General features: G+C 47.9%; 1 protein-coding gene across 5 annotated transcripts in view; it reads right to left on the bottom strand.

The window, feature by feature from the left end:
• Window positions 1-18,554, bottom strand: part of FRAS1 (Fraser extracellular matrix complex subunit 1) — a 416,244-nt gene that overhangs the window by 12,852 nt on the left and 384,838 nt on the right. For all 5 annotated transcript variants that reach the window (XM_032334686.1, XM_032334684.1, XM_032334685.1 and 2 more), the window contains 6 exons: window positions 16,697-16,857; window positions 15,307-15,521; window positions 12,000-12,150; window positions 10,490-10,597; window positions 8,963-9,122; window positions 4,725-4,841 (listed from right to left, as the gene is read on the bottom strand). In XM_032334686.1, the coding sequence (XP_032190577.1) occupies window positions 4,725-4,841; window positions 8,963-9,122; window positions 10,490-10,597; window positions 12,000-12,150; window positions 15,307-15,521; window positions 16,697-16,857 (912 nt within the window). The remainder of the gene's footprint in view (window positions 1-4,724; window positions 4,842-8,962; window positions 9,123-10,489; window positions 10,598-11,999; window positions 12,151-15,306; window positions 15,522-16,696; window positions 16,858-18,554) is intronic.

Below are 18,554 nucleotides of genomic sequence, written 5' to 3'. Positions count from 1 at the left end.
ATGTAAAGAAAAGACTCTCAAGCCTGAAGCCTCAGTAAAGGGACCCAATGACACTGTTCCCTCTGTGACCCCCAAGCCCACACAGCACCAGGGGATGCAGATGGCCTGGTGTCTCTTTTGCTCCTTTCTGTCATTCCCAAATGGCAAAAGAATCTAAAAAAAGGTCTGGCACCTCCCGGGGAGAAACTCTTCTCACCTGTGTACGCTCAGAGACACCCAGAGCATTCTTCACAATAGAATGTGGGATTATACACGAGCAGAATGGCCCAATAACTTGCGGCATCCCCCCACAATGAACACTTTAGACAGAGAGGCTCACCGTACAGTACTCACACAGCAAACGGATCAACACAAATGCTGGTACACTTCTGAAGCAAGAAGTGACTCAGCAGCAAACCAAGAAAAGCTGCAGAGAGAATCGGTGCAGGAGGACATTTTTATGTCGCTCAGAACCACGCAAAACCATGCACAAGCCAATATGAGTAAACCAGAAACCAAAACAAGGGATGATAAGGACAAATACCACTCCAGTGGTTCCCCCGCTGGGAAGGTGGTGGACAGGGCAACTGGAGGGCCACTACAGGTATCTAAAAGGTACTGGGAATGTTCTAGTTCTTTTTTATTTTACTCCAACTTTCACCTGTTACAAAATGGGAATAACGGTGTCAACATTGTGGGGGCACACTACAGTGAGAAGTAAATGTTAGGAGCTTAGTGCAGAGTCTCCCACACCCTCTGCACCCCATACGTCACCAGCAGTTACGATTACCTACTTGATCATCAGTAGCCCAGTCCCAGAGGTACTCGCTCAGGCAGTTGAATTCCTATCAGATGATGTTCTATTACTCAAGGTTTTACAGATGGTCTTCTATCTAAAATCTGTTCATAACTTAGAAATTGAATACGTGAATCCAATCCCCCGGCATATGTCGCCGGATTATTTGCCCTCTGTTCCTCCTTATTGCAGCCAACTACCGCTGTCCTGGTCACTTCCCCTCGCTCACTTGGCTGACCACCGTGCTCCTACCATGGATCTTGGTGATTTCAGCGTCCACAGGGATGAATCCTCTAACACTCTTCAGCTCTCAGTTCCTTGACAGCATTGCCTCCAAAGAGCTTGTCCACCCCACCACAGCCACTCACGCATCACGGTCCTACTATGTGCCACCTCCCCAAGTCTCATTTCCCAGCACCTTCCTAACTACCACCTCCTGACTTCCCAGCTCGCCCCTACTGTTACTTCCACTCGTTCATTCTCTAATCACACGGGACCTCCCTGACCACTGTGACCAGGAACGGGAACACCAGCACTCTCATGGGGGGAAGGTAGACACCTTGTTCCCTGTAACAAACACTTCAGAAAACTGTCTGCAGTTTCTTAAAAAGTTAAGCATGTATCCACCATGTGATCCAGCCGCTGTATTCCTACATATGCACATGAGAAAACAGAAAGCCTATGTCCATGTAAAGGCTCGTGTGTCTATGTTCACAGTGGCTTTACTTCTCACCGCCATCACCTGGAAACAACCCAAACGTCCGCCAACAGATGAGCTGACAAATGAAGCGGAGGACCGCTGTTCCCTGGGAGACGACCGGCCTGACGGGGACAGACGGTTGCTGCGCACAACAGGAAGGCATGAAAATACTTGCGCTCCATGAGCAAAGTTGGAGAAGGATGCATCCTGTGTGACACCATTGACATGAAGCTCTAGAAAGTGCAAAGTAATCTGTAGTGACGGAGACAGATCAGTGGATCCCGGAGAAAGCGGTGGCTCGGGAGGGTGGGAGGGAAGGCTACCGAGGGGCACGAGGAAGGCCCTGGACAAAATGGATGTGTTCGCCACTGTGCTAGTTGTGGTGGCTTCATGGGTGAATACGTATGTTGGAAGTTATCGAATTGTATCTACCTTGAATATGCACGGTTTGTCTTATTGTCAATGAGATGGCAATTTTAGAACTACTCATCAGGCTCTCAGCACTGCCCGATCCGCTGCTATCGGCAACCCTCCAGCATGCCCACTTCCCCACTCTGAGATGACTGCCTCACTCCCTCCTCTCTTCCCAGACCTCAGGATTCCTGACTTCCAGTTGAGGCTCAGCTTCTCATTTTTTGGAGAAAACAGATTTAAGCAGATTCTACTTTGCCATTCCTGTCCTCCAATCTACAAATTCTCCCCTCACCTAGATCCACATAGGCCTGCTCTCCTCTTCCAGTGAATGAGGGCTCTGGGCTTCTAGTGAAGGCGGGCCCCTCCCCTCTTGTCTTGGACCTATCCCCACCTGCTCAAAGGCTTGGCTCTGCAGACTTCCCCTTGTCCTGCTGCAACATTACATTTCACCTAACAGACCAATAGGGTTGCTCCCACCAACATACAGCCACCCTGAAATATTTTCCACTCTAAATCACAAATAAGACCTCCTTTGGCTTTGTATCTATTTCTAACCACTATCCCTTTCCTCTGACATTTCTTATAATAAACACCGTAGGCATAGTTTATCCCTGTTGTCTCTACTGTCTCTCCTTGGTCTCTCATGATCTGACCACGCTTTAATCCCTCAGTCCACTCAGTCCAGGCAGTCCCCAGCCTGCCCTTTGTCAAGATTACCAACCACTTCTCAATCGCCAAATCCGATGGCCCATTCTCAGTTTCTTAATTTGAACGTCACATTCCAAATTCTCTCTATGGTAATGTCAGATCCTGTCCTCAACATCCTCTTAAAAATGTTTCCTCCTTAAAAGACCTCAACGTGAAACAGGAATCCATCAGAATCCTAGAGGAAAACATAGGCAGTAACCTCTTCGATATCTGCCACAGCAACTTCTTTTAAGATATGTCTCCAAAGGCAAAGGAAACAAAAGCAAAAATGAACTTTTGGGACTTCATCAAGACCAAAAGCTTCTGCACAGCAAAGGAAACAGTCAACAAAACAAGGAGGCAACCCACGGAATGGAAGAAGATATTTGCAAATGACAGTACAGACAAAAGGTTGATATCCAGGATCTATAAAGAACTCCTCAAACTCAACACACATGAAACAGACAATCATATCCAAAAATGGGCAGAAGATATGAACAGACACTTCTCCAATGAAGACATACAAATGGCTATCAGACACATGAAAAAATGTTCATCATCACTAGCCATCAGGGAGATGCAAATTAAAACCACATTGAGATACCACCTTACACCAGTTAGAATGGCCAAAATTAGCAAGACAGGAAACAACGTGTGTTGGAGAGGATGTGGAGAAAAGGGAACCCTCTTAAACTGTTGGTGGGAATGCAAGTTGGTGCAGCCTCTTTGGAGAACAGTGTGGAGATTCCTCAAGAAATTAAAAACAGAGCTTCCCTATGACCCTGCAATTGCACTCCTGGGTATTTACCCTAAAGATACATATGTCATGAAAAGAAGGGCCATCTGTACCCCAATGTTCATAGCAGCAATGGCCATGGTCGCCAAACTGTGGAAAGAACCAAGATGCCCTTCAACGGACGAATGGATAAAGAAGATGTGGTCCATATACACTATGGAGTATTATGCCTCCATCAGAAAGGACGAATACCCAACTTTTGTAGCAACATGGACGGGACTGGAAGAGATGATGCTGAGTGAAATAAGTCAAGCAGAGAGAGTCAATTATCATATGGTTTTACTTCATTTTGGAGCATAACAAATAGCATGGAGGACATGGGGAGATAGAGAGGAGAAGGGAGTTGAGGGAAATTGGAAGCGGAGGTGAACCATGAGAGACTATGGACTCTGAAAAACAATCTGAGGGGTCTGAAGGGGTGGGGGGTGGGAGGTTGGGGGAACCATGTGGTGGGTATTGGAGAGGGCACGGATTGCATGGAGCACTGGGTGTGGTGCAGAAACAATGAATACTGTTACGCTGAAAAGAAATGAAAAAAAAGTTTCCTCTTCCTTTGCCCCAGCTGCTGGAAAGACGGTGCTAGACTAGACGCTGCCTGAGAGCAGAGGCTACTTGTAATGCTCTGCTGTAGTCTCCATGCCAGACCAGAGCCCGCACACAGTAAGAGCTGAATCAAAATTGGGTGAATGAGGGAAGGTGTGGCGGGATGCAGACAGTCTCGGGTCTGAGGTGGGTTCCGGCTAATGTAGAGTTGATCCTCGGTATTCGTAGTAAGGATGTTCTGTAAAGTCACGGTGAATGTGTGTCAGTCGGTACCGAGCCACTGTCCGGGGGCAGACACGGGGCAGAGCTCCTGCAGTACACGTCATGGCATTTTCACCGACTGGCCAATACCTAGCCCCATTCTCTGCATGTTTCAGTTTAAAACACCTTATTTAATATGTTGTTAATTTGTTAACATAGAACGTGTGGCAACGGCACTTAGAACCTGTGCCCGAGGCTTCTTATACTTAGGCATCAGGTAGACCTCAGCACTAGCTTGGGAGCCGCTGTCAACATGAAATCACTGGTAAAAAAAAGCACAAAAATGTGCAAACCACGGCACTACCCAGACCCTGAAAACGATACTCATTTGTAGTGAGAAAGCCGACAGAAGAAGGGAGAGTGCTGCCTTGCTTGACCTGAGCTGGGAATGCGGGCGTCCGGGGGCTTGTTTTGCCACCCGGTCTGTGTGCAAATGACCACGAAGTCATCATGGCAACCGATGCCGCCGTCACACACACACACACACACGCGCACACAGGAGCGAGGGGGTGAACTGACAGGCCGTGAGGCTTCGCTGGCTTCCCTACCTTTCTGGGGCATGTGCGGTGCAGGCCAAAGGCTTGTCCCCGGGGTCAACCCACGGCTGTGTGGGCTGCACGGTGCACGGGATCAGGTAGATGGTGTACTCGCCCGAGTAGTCCTTCCTGGAAAGACACAAGCACACTGCGGTGAGGCCGTCTTCTAGCTTCTACTCACCACATACACCGCCTTCGCTCAGCACGGGTCCGGGGGTATCTGCGCTCCATGTCGAGAGGCTTTACGAGTCCTGAATGCAATCTTCATACAGTCCTCGCCGGTCCCTGCAACCGTCAGAGTGTTGTCCAGACGTGTTAAATAGAGCTACTTTACCCCACTGCAGTCTTTTCCACAAGAAAATCTGAGGGAGGCATCTTGTTTATAAAATTGTAAAAAGGTTCAAGGGAAGATAAAACAGAACTGGTCACTTCCTTTAGATTTCCACGAAACTTGTCTGACAATTTCTGTTTAGTGTTTCTTGGAGATGGGCGCCCCATTCAACACATTCTTGACTGTGAAAGATTTTATTTATTTATTTGACAGACAGAGATCACAGGTAGACAGAGAGGCAGGCAAAGAGAGGAGGAAGCAGGCTCCCCGCTGAGCAGAGAGCCCAATGTGGGGCTCGATCCCAGGACCCTGGGATCATGACCTGAGCCGAAGGCAGAGGCTTTAACCCCCTGAGCCACCCAGCACCCCAAGATTTTATTTATTAAGGCGTGGACAGGTCAATGGCTGCCCTGACAGAAGTGGTGGCCAATGTCTCAGGGTTAAAGGGCACCTCACTCCAGAGAATGCCCACACCCCCATTTCCTTAGCATTTGGTTTCTGGGCTCCTCTTCCGAACTCTACAGACCCAGCCCGTCACGGAGTTGTAGAACAATGTCTCTTCTCATAGGAGATTAAGCGCTGGGCATTTCCCTATTTGTGTTGGATCACAGGATTCTGTAGGTTATGTCACCAAGAGCAGGGAGCCTTTGTACCCTCACAGCTGTCGTGGAGCCGCAGCCCCCGCCCTGAGAGCCTGCCTGGAAGACAGCCAGACAGCCAGAGGCTTCGGGAAGATTCTTCCAGAGTCTTGGGAGGCTGCTGTCCCCAGGATGAAGAGGGTAGGGTTATGAATTGTAATTTTAACTCTTGTGGACAATCTCTTAGAGTTCTCACATTTGCCGAATTTATTGTTTGTCCATTTCTTTTGTATTTATCAATTTATTCATAAAATTATAGCGAAGAACAGCATCCAGCTAGCTGTGCTGTGTGCGATAAATAAACAAGTTGGTTAGATAAATAAACAAGTCCAACTTGTATGACACATCCTGGGGTCATTTCAGTGGAACGGCAGAACCTGAAAACCGCGAGATGCTCTAAACCGGGCTTGCCTTTGCCTTTTCCACAGTTCTGTGACTTTCAGCAAAGCACGCAAACTCTCAGGCTGCGTTTCCAAGTCCACTCCCGCCGGGCCGTCCATACGCCTCAGCCGTTTTCCTCCACGACCCCTCCCTTCCTCCAAACCCTGGGACAGGGGAGATGAGACCTTACACTTCCTATCTGAATTACATGAAGACTGACACGCATAGGGGAATAGTGACCCGTGCTTCATAGAAACACTTAGAACTGTCCGCCTGGAACCCTTGCTTGCACCCGGCCGGGATCATGTCGCCCCTCCGCCCAAGCCGACTGCGGCTCTAGGGTAAAGGCCAAGTCCAAGCTCCGGTCTGCAAGGCCCTGCGTGGTGCCCCCCGCCCTTGACCTTACCGCCCGCCCTGCTCCTTCCTGCTCACCCCTCCAGTCCCCCCGGCCGCCCTGCTCCTCCCCAGGGGGCGGGTCATGCTGCGGCCTCCGGAGCCCGGCCAGCGAGCTCCCCGCCTCCTCCAAGTGTTCACCCAGACGCACCCTCTCGACGAGGCCTACTGTGCGCATCCTAATTGAAATCACTCCTGATTCCCCTCAGAGTCTGCTCTAAATCCTGTATTTTTCCGGGCACTGGGTGGCTCAGGTCATGATCCCGGGGTCCTGGCATCGAGCCGTGCATCGGGCTCCCTGCTCAGCGGAGAGCCTGCTTCTCCCTCTCCCTCTGCTTCTCCCCCTGCTTGTGCTCTCTCTCTCTCTCTGTCAAATAACTAAATAAACTCTTAAAAATAAATCCTTCATGTTTCCATGGCACTCCCACTTTCTGACATGTTCTGCTATGCTTTTTACTATGGCCACGTTTGTGTCTTCGTACTTCACTGTAAACGCTGTGTGCATCTTTATTTTGTCCACGGATGCATCCTCGTGCCCAGAACCTGCCCTAAGGCACAGTAAATAAAATGCTCAATAACGTTTGTTAAACAAATGAATGCAGGACAAAGTACATGGCTTCCCAACCCCACAGTCGTACTTTTCTCATCCCTAAATACGATGTAGGTCCATTTCCTCACTATCCCTGTAAATATGCCAAACCAGGCCCTAGAGGTAGGTTTTGAATTCTGTACGTCTCCTCCTCTCCTTCCTGAGAACTAGACCTTCCTCACCGCATCACGGAGCACGGGCCGCCCACCTCCTCCATGAAGCCTTGTGCAGCTCCCAGCCCTCCCTGAACAGCGATGGTCTCCGCGTTCTGTACCTCTCGCATCGCACACGGCACAGCTAGCTGGATGCTGTTCTACACTTTACCGTTTCTCTATATAGTTTTATCTCCTTTCCTTAAACTTAAACTCTTAAGATGCTTATTCAGGACCTAAACCACGCACTAAAACCTGCGTCTCTGGGGATTCAATCAATCAGGCATGCCTTTACCCTCGGGGAGCTCACAAGCTGATGGAAAATGGGACCCTGCGTGGAGACGTCACATGAGCTGCGTTCCAGTATGAGCTGGAACAAAGTGGGAAGGGGAGGAGGTGCTTCCAGCCGTGCATGGAGAGTCAGGGAAGGCATCCCAGAGGGGTCGGCTGGAGTCTTCGAGCTGGGGCTCCGAGGAGTTCGAGGTCTGTGAGAAGAGCAGGGAGGGCAGAGGGAACCGCACAGGCAAGGCCCGGCTGACGGGCAGGTGGGGTCCGGGTCCGTGAGATATTTAATGCGGTTCAGAAGGTTGGGTTTGAGATGAGGCTGCGGGGGAGGGCTCGGGCTTTGAATAAAGAATTTGGACTTTATCCGGGAGGCCGTGGGGAGTCAGCAGAGGACGTAGAGAGGACTGTTTCTGTGTCTGTAAATCAGGACAAAGTACGTGTATGATCCCATGGGCCTCTAGGAAGCGTAGCCTTTGAAGTTTATTACATATTGATTTCAAAGGAATCATTATTAAAAAAATATCTGATATAAAACCTAAAATTCACAAACAAATCTTTTTGAAACTGATTCTTAGGACAACCGGCTACGTCGTAACTAGAAAGCTCAAACAAGAGCTCCGTGCTACAGTCTTACTGCCAGGACCTAGAAAATGAGAGACTGTTAGTGACGGCTGCCTCATTATCCTTTTTACGGTAGTGGTTTTAGTAGTGTTTCTCCTATCCTTCCCCTTTACGAATGACATAGTTTACGCATTGAACCAATTTCTATTCTACCTCTATTTTGGGTGTAGGAGAGAAATAAAGCTTATTATTTATTTTACAGAAGATTGGACCAAAGGGGTGCCATCTGGACCTGATAACCAGAGATCCTGGATTTTGAACTGGTCGTAGTGATTGGACGGAAATTTTCTTATTATACTAAGGTTTTTTTACAAAATGGTTTTATTTATTTATTTTAGAGAGAAAGAAAGGAAGAGAGAGAGAGAGCATGAACGGGGGGCAGGGGGCAGGGCAGAGGCAGGAGAGAATCTCAAGCAGACTCTGTGTCGAGCGTGGAGACTGACCCAGGGCTCATCCTCATGACCTTGAGATCATGACTGGGGCTGAAACCAAGGATGTGTAACCAGCAGAGCCACCCACGTGCCCCACCAAGGTATTAATTAGACATGTTTTCCAGGCAGATGTGTCCTGGGACTAAACTCTAGCCTACGGGATGTAAACAGAAGTGATATGTGGCCTTCCCAGTCATATCCGTGTCCTAAGGGTAACCACCTCCTCATCTGCGCAGCACAAGCTGATCCGACTGACTTTGTTTCTTTCTCTACTTGTCAAAGGGTCATTTCTACCCCTCCCCTTAAAATGGAAAGCCAACTTCTGCCAGAAGAAGAAGAAGAAGACGATGACGACACAGCCACGTGTCCCAAGCCTCTGAAAGAGACTGAGAGCATTTCAGGTCTCCCCAAGCCCCGGCCCGCACCCACCTGTTGTAGGAGCTCGTGGCTCTCCAGAGCTGATACGGGGAGTCGAAAGTCTGCGCGCTCCACAGCAGCTGCAGGTCAAACTCGATCCCCCCCAGGTGGTCTGGAGTCAGTATGAACGACCTTGCGTCCGGCAGGCTGTGGTGCTCCATCACAAACTGCCCTGTTTCAGGGGGAAGCAAGACACTTCACCGTGAGTCAGGCCGTGCGCGAGACGACCCTCTGCTAAAGCCTGCACCGAACTCATATGCTTCCACCAAACCAGTAAGGCTGTGCCTTCCCCTCACAGCTTGGGATCTCTCCACCCTGGCTGGACGGCACGGCGCACCCCGGCCTATCAGCCGACGCACAGGGGACGCGATGGTCACACGATTTGTCAACAACACCCGTGTTCCTTGTGGAAGTGGTGTGGGTGGACTCACAATAACAGGGGTCCTTGTGTGGCAATGAATGTCAAGGACACTTAGTTTTGAATTCCCAAAAACACGTTTCTTACAGGCAGAAAGGTCTTGTTTATAACAGAAATATCAGTTTCAGATAAAAAAAAATTACATTTCCGGGCGCCTGGGTGGCTCAGTGGGTTAAAGCCTCTGCCTTCGGCTCAGGTCATGATCTCAGGGTCCTGGGATCAAGCCCTGCATCAGGCTCTCTGCTCGGCAGGGAGCCTGCTTCCTCCTCTCTCTCTGTCTGCCTCTCTGCCTACTTGTGATCTCTGTCTGTCAAATAAATAAAATCTTAAATAAAATTACATTTAAAGCCAGTCAAGTCCTCAGTAGAGGGAGACGATTGTAAACATCATTGAAAAGGTAAAGGTTACTCAGCAGGACACTTCTACTCTTTAAAAATGCAGTCAGAGAGTGTCATGGATGAACAGTAGACAGACTTCTAGACTATAACAGTCAGAATGTAATATGTAAATATGGATTGGACCCACGTTCCTTTTATATAGACAGATATAAAACTAATATAAATATAAAAACAAACGGAAAAGACATCTGTAAGGCAAGAGAGGGAATATGAGTAGGAACTAGGTATGATGGATCAATCTTCAATATCTTGGCTGCAGTGACACCGCTGTGACATGTAAGAGAATGCCCTCGTTCTGAGCAGATGTCGCCTGCAGGATTTAGGGTCACCTGACATGAAGGCTGCAACTTCTTTTCAAATGTGATACAAAAAAATGTGCCTGCGTGTGAGTATGGAGACATACGTATAAAGTAAAATGGTAACAATTGCTGACTTTGTTTTTCATTGCTCTACTCTTTTGCCTTCTGTCTATGTTTGTAATGTTTCTCTTTTTAAAAGATTTTATTTATGCGAGAGAGAGAGAGAGAGAGAGAGAGAGAGAGAGAGGGCGCATGAGCAGGCAGGGGGGTAGAGGCAGAGGCGGAAGCAGACTGTGCAACAGGGAGCCCAGGGCGGGCCTCCATCCCAGCGAGCCAAAGGCAAACACTCAACTGACTGAGCCACCCAGGTGCCCCGTCATGGTTCTTAATAAAAAAAATTGGGGAAAAACTGCCCTGATCTTACCTCTGAATTTGGCGTGGGTCTTGAATTCAATGACGAGGCGGCCGTCCTCTCGAATGTAGATTCTTATTATCTGAAGCCTGGCAGAGAGCACGCTGTCCGTCTGGATTCCTGGGCAGGCGACCACACACCAAACATCCAGGTTAGAGAACAGAGAACGTCTCCGAGATCGGAACCGACATGTGGGTCGTCCCGTGACACCTCTAAGTGGAGCCGCACAGTCATTTGAATGTAAGTTAAGAAAGATTTGTATATTCATATGAACACAGAATGTATTTAGACACATTTGCCAATTAAAACTGTCTAGCAGTTCATTCTACTTGGGTTTTTGTTTTTGTTTTTGGTGACAGTTCCGTTCTCCTTGACATAATTTTTTCATACCTGAAAATGCCACAGCCCAGAGTCAGGCTCTAGCCCATTGCTCAAAAAAATTGGTCCTTAAACTTCTTCCTGTCAACTTTACACCAGGACGTGAGACAGTGCATCTGCTTCAGACTCTATCTACTTTTCCTCACGAGGACACCTTTCATGACCCAACAGAACCATAAGAAATGTCCTGGTGGCTACAGTTAGTATTCAAACCAATGGGCGATTCAAGATTAGCTTGTGGAAGCCCAGCCACATACGGCACCACACGAGCAAACCGCGGCTTCCGGGGGCAATTACAATCATGATGCTCAGTGGGTTCAGCAGGACCCAAACCTGAAGGGTAAACAAAGGAGGGGGAAACAACATTCAAAAGGAACCCCAAAGCGCAAGAAATTATCTGACCCAGAGTGTGAAAACTTCCAGGTTAGTTTCCTAAGAGAAATATAAAACAAATGATTCAAGTTCAAATCACTCAACAGAAAAAAAAGCCTGTACTTCCCATTACTAGGGATGAAACCCAAGCTACGGGGCACTCCTGGAGCTGTTTAGCCGCTCAGACCAAGGAAACCCCTCCAGGGAAGCCAGGAGGGGCAGCGAGAGCAGCAGAAGGAAGGGGACACCTGTCTGGGCCATCGTGCGGTAGCAGTGGCACAGCCGGGGCACGGGAGGAGGGGGAGCTCCCAGCTGAGGGGCGGCCGCCAGCAGATGGGTCTCTGGTTCCTGAAAAGAACCACGTCCCTATATGCTGACCGTGGAAGGCTTCCAGGGATTAAAAACTCAATCCAGGTAGCTACGGACCCAGAGCAGAGGACAGCAAGTGACAGATCGATTCATACACTGCCTGTTAGGGGTTCAGAGGTGTCCCTCTGGAGTATAATCATGTCATTTGCTCCTAGTTAAAAATGGTGTGATTTGTGGCATCTAAGGAGCAAAAGCGTCTTCGAATCAGGTGCATGGGAGTGGAGAAATGTATCAAGATCAACCTGGTTCGCTTTGTTCATTCGGCCCGCGGGGCCGCCCTCCTCTGACTGTCTGCAGGACAGCGGGACGAGGAATGGAGCCCCCGTCAGAAGTCACTACTTGCCGCCTCGCCTCATCTGGCTTGAACATAAGGTCGGGAGAGCTGAGCTCTCAATGGGCGTACCTGTCCTCCACAGAACGGTGTCGTAGAAGAAGGAAAACTCCATTTCGGTGTGGTGCTCCAAGGAGGCCCAGCCCCTGGGGGCTGTCACATAGATGTAGGACACGTAGAGCGGCACGTGGACGGTCAGGAAGGACTGAGCGGAGTCTCTCACCTGCCAAGCAAACGGTGCGCACACAGAGGGTTATTTCTTCCCTGGGATGAAGAGGCATTTGGTTATGACGTCTCCGTTCAACTATCACTTCCTCATTTAGCCACTGACTCACGCAATAATTTCTTTTTAAATTTTTAAAAAGATTTTATTTATTTATTTGTCAGAGAGAGAGAACAAGTAGGGGAAACAGCAGGCAGAGGAAGAAGCAGACTCCCCACGGAGAAAGGAGCCCGCCCAATGCGGGACTCGATCCCGGGACCCTGACTGAGTCACACAGGCGCCCGTCAATCAAGAACTATTGACCAAGGGCCCACAACATGCGAGATGCCCAGGTACCAGACTGACCTTCCTCCTCAGCGCTGAGAAGCCCTTATGGAACCCACAGTCTAGTAAGGCAATGCATACATTTACACAATAAAGAAAGATGGGAAGTGCCCAGGAGGCTTCTTTTATAGGCTGATCTGGGAAGGCTTCTCTGAGGAGGTGACACCTCAACAAAAACAATTCTGAAGACTGAGAAGGATATTTGCTTCCACTGGTCAATTCCTGGAAGACTTGACTGAGACTTTAAAAGTAACAGTTATTCCCAAAGGATTAAGACATAGTCCCTCGCTGACCACATAGTCCCTCCAGTGACCTGTAGGAGAGTCTGTATCAACCCTAACTGGAAAGACGCCCAAGTCTGGACCCTTGGGATGAGCGTGTGGCTGGGTGTTTTAGTGAGTAGTCACATCTCTGGCAACAGGAACTCAGGTCATGGGACTTGGATATTGTATCTAGGAAACTTAGCCACACACAGTTCAGAGCTGCATATGCTTGTGTAATTCCCCGTCTCATACTATGCCTCACTGAAAGAGATTTGAAAAGGCAGCACATCACACTTCCAAGAGATTAGTTCTTCTAAGGGGATTCTTGTTACTGCTATTAATTAATGGCTCAAAAAAATTTTATTTTACTATGCAATGAACAAAAATTGGATAGAAAGAGAACAAAATACAAGCAGAAGTTTTCATGGGGAAGGTAACTGTGTATACATGTGTATGAATGTGGGACTTGATTTATTCATTTTGTATTTCCCTCTGTAAACATATTTCTTTGATAATAAAAAAGCTTAGCTTGAAAAAATGTTATTTTTGTCATTGGTAAAATGCTATAATATACTCTACTATGGAACTTACATTTTTCTTTTGTTTTCAAACACAATGTAAAGTGTTTCCTTGGGTAGTTTAGGAAAAGACCCAAATGTTTCATCAATATTTGGGACATCAACATTTTCTTTTTCTACAAATTTTTTCATATGCAGTGGTGTCAGGGATTCAAGGTTTGATTCCAAACATTTCAAAAGACTCTGCTAATTCCATATTCATTAAAAAATATCTCTTGAAATGTTTTATTCTGTTTTCTTTGGAAAATTTTCAGATTTTCTCTGGACCTCACACCACATTCTGTCCCTTTAGTACACAGGCTTTGTTAAAAACACACGGTCCAATCTCAAGACTATTGATATTACAACCTTAATAATTATTTAGTTGATTGGAAAAACTAATTTTCCCTCCTCTGTTTTTGCTTTCTATTCTTTATCCCTCATGATATTACTTGCTAATCCTTAAAAACAAAACAAAACACCAAACCTTGACAAATGCTTACCACATACCTACACTGTGCTAAGTACCTTCCCATGCTGAGATGATTGGCTACAATTTCAGAAGAGATTCAGAGCAGTTATGAGAGGGAAAGACATAATCTAGGACTTGGTTCTAAATTCTACATTTTCTACCATATACCAGCTGTTTCAACCATTTTTGAAGAAACAGACTGCAATGAAGTACTTCTGTGTATCTATTCTATGTTGGTTTAAGAAGTGGGGTGTTTATAATGAGAAATCCTAGTCTTTGAGATTTTTAGGCATATTCTGAACAAAAATACCCCAAAATGTAATTAGGGTAAAAATCATGGAGAACACAGAATACTAAATTTTGAGAAGCCAGAGGAGGAACCAATCACTTAGTTTTGCATTTTGGGGAGTTGAACTTAGGTCATGCAACGGCAGAAACAGAAAGCCGACCTAAGAACGCCTTCATTTTCCGTTCGGTAGAGGGCAGTAGTGCCCATGAAATGCGAGTGAACCAGCAGGAGAGGCACTACAAAGAAACAAACAAATTTTAATCAAAGACAGGGTCCCAAAATAATTACTCTAAGTGCCTCCAGAAGTCCCTCTTTCCTGTTTAAATCTGATTTGAAATGAAGGACAGACGTCACTTTTAGCTCACTGAGATAGCCGCTCACGAGTGGGTACAATCTGCTTCAGATTTAATTTTCCTATGAGGATCCGTTAGCCTCATCCCTTTGGTAGAACTGCCCTCCTAGGATGATGGCTTCTTACTAAAATTCTGTCACTCGTGTTTCGTAATTGTTGAGAAGTGTCGGGGCACCTGGGTGACTCAGTCGGTGAAGTGTCTGCCTTGGGCTCAGGTCATGATCTCCAGGTCCTGGGATCGAGCCCCACGTTGGGAATCCCTGCTCAGTGGGGAGCCTGCTTCTCCCTCTCTCTCTGACCCTCCCCCTCGCTTGTATTCGACCTCTTCCTCAAATAAATTTTAAAATGTGTCCATTTTTGCAAGGTTGTCAGTTCAGCACAGGTTTGAAGTAGGCATGAAATCCATGTGTTTTAAACAATTCTCTCCATAATGCTTAAAAAGAGAGCGGCTCTACTTGTCTTCTGAAAGGGCGCACCTCCTTTCAACTTATTTCCCCACGCACGGAAGAGAATACATCTACTCTGTAATAACTTTACCATCAAAAGTAAATCCTTTTGGCTTTCTACACTATACCTAGAGGGAAAAAACCCGATATATATCTGGAGAAGTAAATATGAGATTCTTATATAAGTGGCTGTGCCAGACAGTACATTTTTTCCACATTAATTTTAACATTTTCCACATTCTTCTTCCAATGCACTGATTTAGCAGACTTAGGGGGGCTCCTTCTAGCCACCAAGCTGCTCGGGGACTTAAATTAAAGACGACTCCCTCGGCTCCCCCGGTTCTTGGGGGCCGCTGGACCAGCATCCTAACAGAAGCGCTTTCAGGAACAAACGAGGTTTCCATACAGCACGCAGGTGCGCGCCGCCTTCCCAGAAGCCCCCGGAACACCCACCTGGAAGTCGGCAGTGACAGACCCCCCGCAGATGTCGATTAACTCGGTCATGTCGTAATAGGCATCAAAGGTCCAGACGCAGCTCTTGAGGTTCAGGTGTTTGTAGAGCTGGATGGTCTTGGGCTCCCGGACGCTGGGGTCGAACTGGAAGGGGCGGTCGTATCCAGGCCCCAGGGCCGTGCTGTCATAGACCCTGTCGTCCAGGAACCCGGCCTCTGTGCGGGGGGAGGAGCGAGGAAAAGTGACTCAGTCTGTGGACAGGCCCCTCACCGGCTGCCCGGGAGCTGAGTGGAGAGAAGGGACGTGTCCTTGTGAGGCCGAAGTAACCCGTCCTTCCTCAGAGACTCTGTAAGAGAGCAATCCAGGCTCCCCAAACACACTGGGTGAGAAGGTGAGGAGCTAGATGACCTGTTGCCTGGGTTACATAGAGTGACCGAGGTCACAGGTCCTCTAAGGGGCTGCAGGGACCCCAGGAAGAAAGGTGAGCAAATGACACTCTCCATGGAACCAGAGCTCACGGCCCCACGGGTCTCGGAAAAGAAAACACACGGAAACTTTACAATCAATTCTTGAAGACACAGACTTACTATACGGATAATTCGTTGATGAATTGTTATTTTTTAAGACTGATTTTTTTTAAAAAACAGCTTTTATGTAAAGACAACAAACATCTGACTTCCTCTTCCCCTCCTATGGTTTTTGAACACTTGGGGAAAAAAAATCTTAATTTTGTGTTAATGAGTAAATAGCTCGCTAATGGTGCTTGACTGAAACTCCCGTGCTGCGGGAAAAATTATGGGCAAAAATCGTCGAGAGAAATGCTGCCAAGCAACTGAACTGTTCTAAATTAAGGAAGACCTTAATGCAGCAGCGAGCTAAATACAGATGCGATTTTAGAGTATCAGGATTAAGGTTCTTTACAGCACTAAGGGCAATCATAGTATTCTGAAGGAGTTGATGCATTTCTTAGAATGTTTAACACCAGCACGTGGTCCTCTGCCCCGCTAAGGACTGGGATCTCAGTTAACATGTGTTGAGTTTAATTGTGTTTAAGTAGGAAGAGGAACAAACTTTCAGCCGATAGCCAGAGCCTGTCTCTTTCGGCGGCTGCAGATATGGACCGGTTAAACGTTCAGGTGTAGCTCAGTGACTTGCAGATAATTTACCCTCAACCAATCTCTACTGTACAAAGACAGTTTGACGGCTACGTCCTTGTTTTCCCCCATCGCGTCACTGCCTGAGCGGCCTGTGCCTGGCCCCCTGCTCGGAGGAACGCCACTCATGCCGCAGGTCCTGAGGACGGGGGACAGGAAGCCGAGTTCTCTTTGCTGTGTCCCCAGGCCACGGGGCTGGGCTGGAAGGCGAGAGCCACGCGGAGGCCGTCCCTCACCTGAGATGCCTCTCAGGTCGCGGGTGCTGACGAGGTTGGAGCAAACGTGCTGGTGTCGGTAGATGGACTCGGACAACAGGAAGTGCAGGTTGTGCAGCGGCATGGTGGAGATGAGCGGCAGCATTCCGTCCTGGTGTGGGATCTGCACGGAGATGTGGATTCTGGGGCAAAAATGGGCAGAGATAGTGTTGAGGTGCACGTTGGGAACCGCTAACGCGCTACGCGTCTCCCTCACGACTTACTCTGCCTGCACCAAGGAATCTACCGTTTTCCGTCCTGAAGCTTCCCAAGGAGGACGATGCCCACGTGGGGTCGCTCCCCACCCTCCCGCCAAGCAATCCTCTGGCTCAGACCTGATAGCAATCAGGAATCACAATTTTTTCCTCTTCTGATAGCAATCAGGAATCACAATTTTTTCCTCTTCTGTACCAGGAAAGATAACGTCACGTCCACAAATTACTTTAAAGCTTTCTTTTGCTTTCAGTGGAAGCTTTGTTTCCTCGTGAGCTACAGTGGGGTGACTGATAGAGGTAGCGTCTCCTTCTCTGTCACAGGGGGTGTCTGCGGGAGACCGGGGAGGGCTGACACCTATATTTTTTTAAGTATTTGTGCCAAATGACATCACTGAGCTCTTTAAACTCTAAGGTCAACTATTCCTACCCAGGACAATATCTCAGAAAGAGTCATATCCCTCTGCTCCTACTGCCTCCTCCCAACTTAAAGAGCCTTCTCCCCCTCCTCCCTTCAAGTTCCCAGCGACGCGAGCGGCCCCCAGTGGCCGCCATCCACAGTGCCGGGGCTCGTCTACACCTCTCAGAGCTTAGCTGCCTGTGCACGGGGACGTCTGCCACTTCCAGACTCTGTTTATCTTGCCTCCCCACAACGAGGACAAAGATCATTGCGTTCACTTCTTTCGTGTCTCCAGAGCACGTAGTGTAAAATTCTAAATAAAATACAAGCTTAGTAAATATGGACTAAGACTGAGACACGACAGAACTGTACTTAGGGGCTGTGTTATTTTCGTTGTACAAGTTTAAATTTTCAGCATGTTGATTGAGGGCGCCTTTGAGTTTTTATAGCTTGACTCTTGGAACAAAAGCCCAAGAGACATCTTTAAGAGGAATCAGAATCTTGGAATAGGAACGGGATGTCTCTTTTGCTAAGAAGGGGTCAGTCGTGCCTTGGGCACTTCTGCTACTGCTTTCTAACAAAAGTAAATCTTATTCTACGAGGAAAAAAGAAAGAATTTGCATATTCCTGGCTCCATACTTAAATCTGTTTTTTTCTCCATGCAAATGAACCCTCTTCTCTGAACTCAGTCGTTCATAAAGGCACAGGTACAATTACCACAAGGTTCAATGAATATGTATCATACACATGAATCCCTTTTAGCTAGGCAAACATGAAAGTATCTCTCTTCCATCAAAATCATGGGAGCATAGGAAAAAAATAAAAGCACATCTGTCCAGTGACTTTCAATTTATACGGCGTTATTATTCTGTTCACTAGATATTTAACAAGTGTTCCTTAGGGGCCAAAAAGCACCGTCCCGGCCAGAGGGGATCCAGGAATAACGATAATCGGGGTCTCCGCCCTCAGCATCTACTGCGGGCACAGAGAGGGAGGGAATGATGGTAACGCTCTGAAAGAGGCGAACGTGGTGCCAGGGGAGCTGGGAAGAGGAGCTTCCAAATCAAACTGGGAAAGATGATGAGGAAGTTTCTAGAAGGGCTGTCAGGCGCTAGTAGAGTAGGACCACAGGATTTCACTCTGGGGAGTGGAAGGGGTCGGGGATCGCAGTCAGGAGCCCTGGGGCTGGAGTCAGTGTGATTCTCTGTGGGCAGACCGGCTGGCGAGG

This window comes from Mustela erminea, chromosome 2 (assembly GCF_009829155.1).
Source record: "Mustela erminea isolate mMusErm1 chromosome 2, mMusErm1.Pri, whole genome shotgun sequence".
NCBI lineage: Eukaryota > Metazoa > Chordata > Mammalia > Carnivora > Mustelidae > Mustela > Mustela erminea.
This window is presented reverse-complemented; position numbering and strand designations above follow the sequence as displayed.